Genomic DNA, 10,000 nt, shown 5'->3' with positions numbered 1-10,000 from the left:
CTGAGAGGGTCTGAAGGGTCCGGACACAAAACCTCCTGGTGCTCCAGCAACAACTGAACAAACACACACAGACACAAACAGTGAGAATGCAGACGTGGTGTTCCCTGTATGATCCAGGTCCAGGTGTAGACTCAGACCAGGTCCAGACTCCATACAGACCTGGTGAGTGTTGAGCAGCTCGCTGACGGAGATGTAGACGACGGGTTTGTTGACGATGAGCAGCTCAGAGTACTCGTCCATGTTGAACCGGTCTTCTGGTTCAGGAACGTCACAAACACACAAAAGGAACTTCCTGCCAAACACAAAACAGTGACTTCAGTTAATAAAGTCTTTGGTTGTAAATCCAGAGCTCAGAGGTTAAAGGTCGCGCTAGGACTCTGACCTGAACTTGTAGTGGGTCTGGCTGATGTACTGGTTCAGCGCTCTGACGTGGTATCCGTCCCCGTGGAAGTGTTTGTTGGCGGCGCCGTGCTGCAGCATCCGGGCGATGGAGCCCAGGATGTGACGCTGCTCCGGCTGCAGGGACGAGCCGGCGGACCGATCCACCACGTCGAAACCGTCCGGGGCCACGATGGCCGGGTTCATGTAGCGATAGTAGACCAGGTTACCGACAATCTGAGGGAGAGGAGGCCGTGAGAAAACGTCGTGAACACAGAGTGGAAACATCAATTATTTATTACATATTTATGTCACATGAGAGCAAACATTTTTTGATTTGTGCCACATTTGCTTTTAATGTGAACGAGCCGTTTGTTTTTGAGAAATAAAGTATAATCCATATCACACAACACTGGTTGTTGATTGGTGGTTAAATGGGGCCGACTGGTTGAGGCTCAGTCTAGTTCCTGGATCGTACCTTGTAGAGTTCGTCCTCGCTGGCTTCAGGGAACTTTGCCTTCAGAGCGTCTCTGAGAACCTTCGCTGTGTAACGTAATCCATAACTACAACAAACAAACACAACACACAAGGTCAATGTGATGATGGCTGTGGAGAAGAACGGGTGGAGATTCAAGGCAGTTTGTGGAGGTGAACGGGTGGAGACCTACGGTAGTTTGTGGAGGTTAACGGGTGGAGATTCAAGGCAGTTTGTGGAGGTGAACGGGTGGAGACCTACGGTAGTTTGTGGAGGTTAACGGGTGGAGACTTATGGTAGTTTGTGGAGGTTAACGGGTGGAGACCTACTGTAGTTTGTGGAGGTTAACGGGTGGAGACCTACTGTAGTTTGTGGAGGTTAACGGGTGGAGACCTACGGTAGTTTGTGGAGGTTAACGGGTGGAGACCTACGGTAGTTTGTGGAGGTTAACGGGTGGAGACTTATGGTAGTTTGTGGAGGTTAACGGGTGGAGACCTACGGTAGTTTGTGGAGGTTAACGGGTGGAGACCTACGGTAGTTTGTGGAGGTTAACGGGTGGAGACCTACGGTAGTTTGTGGAGGTTAACGGGTGGAGACCTACGGTAGTTTGTGGAGGTTAACGGGTGGAGACCTACGGTAGTTTGTGGAGGTTAACGGGTGGAGACCTACGGTAGTTTGTGGAGGTTAACGGGTGGAGACCTACGGTAGTTTGTGGAGGTTAACGGGTGGAGACCTACGGTAGTTTGTGGAGGTTAACGGGTGGAGACCTACGGTAGTTTGTGGAGGTTGGAGGTGATGGCTTTGAGGACTCGGTCCGTCAGGTTCTTCAGGTTGATGATGGCGATGTCGATGCGTCTCTGGACTTCAGGGTGACTCAGAGCGTCTGCAGGTGAGACCTCGTAGGGCAGAGAGCTGCAGGTCACAAACAGGTGAGTCAGGTAAACAGGTGAGTCAGGTAAACAGGTGAGTCAGGTAAACAGGTGAGTCAGGTAAACAGGTGAGTCGGGTAAACAGGGGAGTCAGGTAAACAGGTGAGTCAGGTAAACAGGGGAGTCAGGTAAACAGGTGAGTCAGGTAAACAGGTGAGTCAGGTAAACAGGGGAGTCAGGTAAACAGGTGAGTCAGGTAAACAGGTGAGTCAGGTAAACAGGGGAGTCAGGTAAACAGGGGAGTCAGGTAAACAGGTGAGTCAGGTAAACAGGTGAGTCAGGTAAACAGGGGAGTCAGGTAAACAGGGGAGTCAGGTAAACAGGTGAGTCAGGTGAGGAAACATTTAACACGTGTTCCTCAAACCATCATGAATCGGCTGCATAACATTCAGTATCCATGACGACAATACTCATGCAGCTTTTCATAAACAGAGATCTACAGTCCTGCAGGTGAACCAGTGTCTCTTCAGACCTCTTGTGTCCGGTCTGGGTCTCCGTCTGGTTGATCCAGGTCTTGTAGACGTCCACTGGGTCGGTCCTGATGCTGAGAGTCCGGTCCAGCAGGACGTCCTGCAGAGCCGGACCCAGAGACTCCCGCAGGGCATTCTGACCGCGAGCGTTGCGGTAAAAGTTCACCAACATCTTGATGACGGTGGGGTTTCCTGTGACCACCTCCTGAGGCTGCTCCACCTTCAGTCTGACACCATCACACAGGTAGACGTCAGAACACGGTCACAGGGACTCACAGTGTGTGTGTTAATGTGTGGTGTGTGTGTGCATCACCTGATCTCGTAGCGCAGCGCTTCAGTGAACAGCTGCAGCAGCAGGAAGGCCTCTCTGCAGTCGGAGCCGTAGTTAAACAGACTGAACACCAACATCTCCATGAAGGAGGTGGAGCGACTCTGAGGCATCAGGAAGATCAGCTGAGCCAGGTACAGAGGCTGGGTCTGAAACACCCACACACCGTTAATATGTGCAGGTAGAACAGAGGTGTGTGTGTGTGTGTGTGTGTGTGTGTGTGTGTGTGTGTGTGTGTGTGTGTGTGTGTGTGTGTGTGTGTGTGTGTGTGTGTGTGTCTCACCTGCAGCAGGTAGAACAGGTGCTGGTAGGCCTCCAGTCTCTCCCTCCTCTCTCTGCTCAGAGCCTTCAGTCCTTTACTTCTCTCCAGGTCCATCATGTCTGACAGCTGCTCCTTGTTCTTCTTCGTCAGCTTCTTACAGTGAGACACCACTTCCTGTTAAAGAGAGAGCCTCGTTAACACTAACGATGACACAAACACAACAGTGTGTTACCTGCAGTGTGTAGTGTGTTACCTGCAGTGTGTAGTGTGTTACCTGCAGTGTGTTACTGCAGTGTGCAGTGTGTTACCTGCAGTGTATTACCTGCAGTGTTACCTGCTGTGTGCTACCTGCAGTGTGCAGTGTGTTACCTGCAGTGTGTAGTGTGTTACCTGCAGTGTGTAGTGTGTTACTGCAGTGTGCAGTGTGTTACCTGCAGTGTGTAGTGTGTTACCTGCAGTGTGTAGTGTGTTACCTGCAGTGTGTAGTGTGTTACTGCAGTGTGTTACCTGCAGTGTGTAGTGTGTTACTGCAGTGTGCAGTGTGTTACCTGCAGTGTGTAGTGTGTTACCTGCAGTGTGTAGTGTGTTACCTGCAGTGTGTAGTGTGTTACTGCAGTGTGTTACCTGCAGTGTGTTACTGCAGTGTGTAGTGTGTTACCTGCAGTGTGTTACCTGCAGTGTGTTACTGCAGTGTGCTACTGCAGTGTGTTACTGCAGTGTGTTACCTGCAGTGTGTTACTGCAGTGTGTAGTGTGTTACTGCAGTGTGTAGTGTGTTACTGCAGTGTGCAGTGTGTTACTGCAGTGTGTAGTGTGTTACTGCAGTGTGTTACTGCAGTGTGCAGTGTGTTACCTGCAGTAACACACTGCAGTGTGTAGTGTGTTACTGCAGTGTGTAGTGTGTTACTGCAGTGTGCAGTGTGTTACTGCAGTGTGTGTAGTGTGTTACTGCAGTGTGTAGTGTGTTACTGCAGTGTGTAGTGTGTTACCTGCAGTGTGTAGTGTGTTACTGCAGTGTGTAGTGTGTTACCTGCAGTGTGCAGTGTGTTACCTGCAGTGTGTAGTGTGTTACCTGCAGTGTGTAGTGTGTTACTGCAGTGTGTTACCTGCAGTGTGTAGTGTGTTACTGCAGTGTGCAGTGTGTTACCTGCAGTGTGTAGTGTGTTACCTGCAGTGTGTAGTGTGTTACCTGCAGTGTGTAGTGTGTTACTGCAGTGTGTTACCTGCAGTGTGTTACTGCAGTGTGTAGTGTGTTACCTGCAGTGTGTGCAGTGTGTTACTGCAGTGTGTTACCTGCAGTGTGTTACTGCAGTGTGTTACCTGCAGTGTGTTACTGCAGTGTGTAGTGTGTTACTGCAGTGTGTAGTGTGTTACTGCAGTGTGCAGTGTGTTACTGCAGTGTGTAGTGTGTTACTGCAGTGTGTTACTGCAGTGTGCAGTGTGTTACCTGCAGTAACACACTGCAGTGTGTAGTGTGTTACTGCAGTGTGTAGTGTGTTACTGCAGTGTGCAGTGTGTTACTGCAGTGTGTGTAGTGTGTTACTGCAGTGTGTAGTGTGTTACTGCAGTGTGTAGTGTGTTACCTGCAGTGTGTAGTGTGTTACTGCAGTGTGTAGTGTGTTACCTGCAGTGTGCAGTGTGTTACCTGCAGTGTGTAGTGTGTTACTGCAGTGTGTAGTGTGTTACTGCAGTGTGTAGTGTGTTACCTGCAGTGTGTAGTGTGTTACCTGCAGTGTGTAGTGTGTTACCTGCAGTGTGCAGTGTGTTACCTGCAGTGTGTAGTGTGTTACTGCAGTGTGTAGTGTGTTACTGCAGTGTGTTACCTGCAGTGTGTAGTGTGTTACTGCAGTGTGTAGTGTGTTACTGCAGTGTGCAGTGTGTTACCTGCAGTGTAGCTCTGTTGCGGACCAGCAGACCGATCTTCAGGTCCATCAGGTCCAGGTCGGCCTCCAGCTGTCGGTTGAAGCGGATACTCCTCACCACCTCCTCCCTCAGACGCAGTTGCTCCGCCTCCTCTCTGATGTCAGCGTCACCCATGTCGAGCAGGTGAACAAACTTCCTGACCACAGACAGAGGGGGCGTGGCCGAGTGCACTGAGACGGGTGAGAGGACGGTCTTAATAATGCTCACAGGTCTTCCAACAGTCTGACCAATCACAGGTAGCTCCTCGTTAGCATTCCCTCGTTAGTACACTTACCCAGCATCCTGTACTCGTCTCTGGCTCTGTTGGCTCTGAAGAAGGCCTGGATCTTTATGACGGCGCCCACCTGTGGACAGATACTGCACCCTCAGACCGTGGACTATCATCAGAACACACTGAGGTGATACACAAACTGTTCCCAGATCTGTTACGTCTGAATCTGAGAAATCAGGACGACTCACATGACGTCTGAAGAAACTCAGTCGAGCTCGATATTTTCTCCTCGCAGACCACATCTTCACAAACGACTGGATCTGTTAATACAAACACACGTTATAACGACGACAGAAGCCTCTGTGTTTAACTGGGAACCGAACGCACCACACCAGAAAGATAACTGGGATATTTGATTTATTTAAATATCCGCTGTTTGTTACACATTATATACATTTATTATACTCAACAATAATTAAAGAATGACCTTGATATTAAGCCTTCATGTCGGCTAACAGGAGGAGAACAGTTCAATTACATTATGATGCGTTCAGGCTCTGTTCAGTGAAAATGAGTATAGGTTGAAGGTAAATTATAACGTTATCATGATGTGTTCACATGTAATCTGTAAAATGTAGTGTTGGTGATGAACTAGAATAAATCCAGTAGTTTGAAGGAGTTGTTTTCACATTAATATAAAACAGATATTAGAGATGAATTATGATGTTTAACTTCCTAACACTAGCTCTAAGATTATGACTAGATCTGTTTTAATCCATAAAAATACAATATTTTATTTCCTTATTTGAATTGTGTGTTTTTATATAAAATAAACACTATTAATGACTATAACAAAGTAAAAGTATAACCTCACAAATAACAGATAAACTTCTGATCGGTACAGACGACCTTCAGAGGTCACTGTGATGATTCACTCTGAATTCTTTTTATGTATCTGTTTCCATGACGGTCTTTGTTGGTCTTCTGCTCAGACAGATTTCTTTAAGAGACCTTGAAGGCTTCAAACAGAAAAAAACATCACCTGTAGTTTGAGTCATGATGAGTTGGGCGTTACCTTGACAACGGCTCTCCAGTTCATGTAGAGAAACTGCAGCCGGCGTCTGTACGCCCCCTGCTGGACGAACCTCCTCCAGTGAGACTGAACGCAGAGACAGAGACCAGTTAGTAAACCAGTAAGTATAAACCAGTATAAAACAGTAGGTATAAACCAGTACAAAACAGTAGGTATAAACCAGTAAGTATAAACCAGTATAAACCAGTAAGTATAAACCAGTATAAACCAGTAAGTATAAACCAGTATAAACCGGTAAGTAATAACTACCTAAATATCTTTAGAGCCGGTGACATCATATATAAATATGACCTCAGTTCCTCTGGACGGTGATGGACTCATGGACTCACCTGGACGGTGATGGCAGCAGGTGTCTGGCTGGTCAGGTAATGTCGTCGAGCCTCCAGCTTCTGTCTGAGCAGGAACCCTCGACTGAGCGCCTGCAGACGAGTGACGAGGGCTTCTCTGCTCCTCCACAGAGCGCTGCGACTGTGCGAGTTGGAAACACTGCTGACTACTTCCTGTAAGGGGGTCACATGACATCACATATCACATGGCAGGTGGGATTGTACCTGTAGTAGACCCCGGCCCAGACCTCTGGCCCTCAAGTGTCTCTCTCTCTGGCCCTCAGGTGTCTCTCTCTCTGGCCCTCAGGTGTCTCTCTCTCTCTCTGGCCCTCAGGTGTGTCTCTCTCTCTCTCTGGCCCTCAGGTGTCTCTCTCTCTGGCCCTCAGGTGTCTCTCTCTCTGGCCCTCAGGTGTGTGTCTCTCTGGCCCTCAGGTGTGTGTCTCTCTGGCCCTCAGGTGTGTGTCTCACCTGTATCTGGTGTCGGTCTAGGAACACACTGTTGTTGAAGAAGCCTTTGGGTTTCTCCCAGGTGCCCTCCAGTCTGTTCAGGTGTAGGTAGTAAAACGAGCCGTCGTCCAGCCGGATTTGAACCCACGGACTCCTGTTGTCTCCTGAAAACAAACAGACATGATGAAGCTGATGATGAAGCTGATGATGAAGCTGATGATGAAGCTGTCAGCGGTACCTGAGAGCGTCCTGTCGGTGATCAGACTGAACAGCTCTCTCTGATATTCTGCAGCGCAGGAAGGAACGACTCCGTTCAGCTGAACTTCAGGTAAACTCAGAACACGGAGAGTCTGATTCACTTTGTTCTCCTTCACGGCCTGATTCACTGCAGCTACTGACAGACACACTGACAACACACACACACACACACACTTAATGTTATTATTAATATTAATAACACACATTTATGTCTGGAGCAGCACAATATCTGAATATTTTAAGATTGTTAACTGGAGCAGAAAAAAGAAGTTAAATCAGATAAAGTAAATAAATCAGGTGAAGCTGTGATCAATAACTCATGTGACTCACGCTTCAGAGTTCTCTGACTCTGCTGATTGGCTCTCCTCACGGCCTCCTGGATATCAGCCAACCACAGCTCAGCTCCTGGGTCTCTGCTCACCTGATTGGTCAGAAAGAGGACACACGACTTCAGATTAAAAAAACTAAAAATACTCAGATTCATTCAGATCAACTGAATGTTAAAGATCAGAGTTCTGATTCTGATTCCTGTGGTGTTGGTTTGATTCTCTGCTTAGCTGTGATTGGTTACCTGAGCTTTGTGTTGCCTGGCTCTGGTCAGCAGGGTCAGGTATCTGCAGGTGTTGGCAGGTAGAACCTCCTCCACAACACAGGAGGGCAGCAGCAGAGCAGACAGCAGCTTCTGAGAGTCTCCTCTGACCACTGCCTCGTTAACCAGACCGACAGACAGCAGCTCTGAAGGTCAGAGGTCACAGAGGTTACACACCGGGGTCAGAGGTCACACACCGGGGTCAGAGGTCGTATCACTGAAGGTGTGTTTTGCTTACGTTGGTGTTCGTCCTGCACTGAGTTGTTGACAGAGTTGATTCCTTCCTGCAGCTGATTCCAGGTCAGCAGATCTCTGCTCACCTGCTGCTTCAGAGCAACCAGACGCTCAAAGTATCTGAGGATGACATCATCATCATCATCATCATCATCATCATCATCAACTGAGACCTTTAAGTTCCTGTTACACAACTACCTGTTTAGATTTTAGTTATTTTAATAGAAACACTCAGTGGTCACTGTATGAAGAACACCTGAACAGTCTGATACGTTTGATCAGAATCAGCTCTGAGGAGGATCAGGATCGTAGAGGATCAGGATCGTAGAGGATCAGGATCGTAGAGGATCAGGTAGAAGGAGTCGTACCTGTCCATCAGGGTGAGGTCCACGTCAGAGAGTCCTGCAGACGGACTGACCAATGAGGAGCTGAACTGCTGCAGATGTCCCTCCTCCACGTCCTGATTGATGAGAGCGACGGCCGACAGCATCTCCACGGCGACGAACAGCTCCTCCTGCTGCAGCTCCCCCTGGTGGAGACAGACGGGAAACACACGCATTAAACTGCATTAATGTTATTTATTATATTGATTCACACTGATCAGATTGATATGTATTGATTAACTGAAGACTGATGACACGTGTTACTGTGATTCAACAGCAGGTGGCAGCCTTTAGACAACCTTAAGAGGACCTGAAGAACCAGACCTGTATTCAGTCTTTGGTGTCTAAGAGTCTCTGGTCCAGGATCAGCTGGTGGATGTGTATAAATAAACTGAGGGCTCAGTGTCTCAGGTGTGTCTCAGGTGTGTCTCAGGTGTACCTCGGCCGCCTGTCTCTGCAGCAGCTGAAGCTCTCTGTGATAAAGAGTCGCAGCAAATGGGAACACTTCAGGGAGCTGGAGGTCAGAGGTCATCAGACAGCTGACGGTGCGCCGGGGGTCACTGAGACGCAGCGAGGCGTTTATACTCTGCACCGCGGCATTCACTGAGTGAGAGAGACACACACACACACACACACACACACACACACACACACACACACACACACACACACACACACACACACACACACACACACACACACACACACACACACACACACACACACACACACACACACACACACACACACACACACACACACACACACACACACACCGTTACATGTATTCAGTGGGGACCTGAGGATGTGTTGGTCCAGTCTGGACTGGGTCAGAACCAGTACTTACTGGTTCTGGCGCTCTGAGCTTCCTGGTTGGCGATGGTCACACTTTCCTGCAGCTCTTCAGGCTCCAGAGGATCCACACAGCCCTCCTCCTGGGGTCAAAGGTCAGAGGTCACAGAGTGTTACTGAATCTGCATATTTGGTGTTAAGGTGAAGTAATCAGGTTATGTTACTTATGACACTAGAAACTACACTAAATAAACTGTGTACTTCTGTGTGTGTACTAGTTTTTGTATGAGTACCAGGGCATTCTGCTGGCGGTCTGCTGACAGCTGGTCCAGGTACCAGGGCCCGTTGTCCATACGGAGGCCCCTGAGGGCCAAACACGGCAGCTGCAGAGCGGAGAGCAGAGCGAGTTCATCTGCAGAGTCCAAAGCTTCATCCACCTGCTCCACCGCAGACCGGACTGAGAGACAGAGCATCAGTATATCAATATCATCGACATCATCAGTGTTATTAATATGAATTAGTAAAAAGCAAACTGAGACACTGATTTTATATATACATGTATATATGACATTTATTTACAAACGCTGTCACATTTAAAGTGTTTCTCTATATTCAGCTGATCGTTGAGTTTGTCTGAAGTTCTGGAACTCACCGTTGACGACGTCGACGTTGTTCTGGATTTCTCTCCGAGTCAGAAACTCCTCGTAGATATCTTTCTCTTCTTGACCTCCACACTGAAACACACACACACACACACACACACACACACAACACACACACACACACACACACACACACACACACACACACACACACACACACACACACACACACACACACACACACACACACACACACACACACACACACACACACACACACACACACACTTAACAGCAGTGA

At 48.4% G+C, this 10,000-nt stretch overlaps 1 protein-coding gene across 1 annotated transcript in view; it reads right to left on the bottom strand.

The window, feature by feature from the left end:
* Window positions 1–10,000, bottom strand: part of iqgap3 (IQ motif containing GTPase activating protein 3) — a 21,430-nt gene that overhangs the window by 8,839 nt on the left and 2,591 nt on the right. Inside the window, 23 exon segments of the mRNA XM_054621514.1 lie at window positions 1–53; window positions 160–292; window positions 383–615; window positions 857–941; window positions 1,625–1,765; window positions 2,255–2,479; window positions 2,566–2,729; window positions 2,864–3,016; window positions 4,726–4,934; window positions 5,039–5,108; window positions 5,224–5,295; window positions 6,051–6,134; window positions 6,398–6,568; window positions 6,863–7,005; window positions 7,080–7,247; window positions 7,430–7,520; window positions 7,671–7,834; window positions 7,927–8,042; window positions 8,291–8,451; window positions 8,745–8,908; window positions 9,153–9,240; window positions 9,391–9,554; window positions 9,750–9,831. The exon segment at window positions 1–53 is cut by the window's left edge and continues 50 nt beyond it. Of these exon segments, the coding sequence (XP_054477489.1) occupies window positions 1–53; window positions 160–292; window positions 383–615; window positions 857–941; window positions 1,625–1,765; window positions 2,255–2,479; window positions 2,566–2,729; window positions 2,864–3,016; window positions 4,726–4,934; window positions 5,039–5,108; window positions 5,224–5,295; window positions 6,051–6,134; window positions 6,398–6,568; window positions 6,863–7,005; window positions 7,080–7,247; window positions 7,430–7,520; window positions 7,671–7,834; window positions 7,927–8,042; window positions 8,291–8,451; window positions 8,745–8,908; window positions 9,153–9,240; window positions 9,391–9,554; window positions 9,750–9,831 (3,134 nt within the window).

This window comes from Anoplopoma fimbria, chromosome 20 (assembly GCF_027596085.1).
Source record: "Anoplopoma fimbria isolate UVic2021 breed Golden Eagle Sablefish chromosome 20, Afim_UVic_2022, whole genome shotgun sequence".
NCBI classification, from domain to species: Eukaryota; Metazoa; Chordata; class Actinopteri; order Perciformes; family Anoplopomatidae; genus Anoplopoma; species Anoplopoma fimbria.
This window is presented reverse-complemented; position numbering and strand designations above follow the sequence as displayed.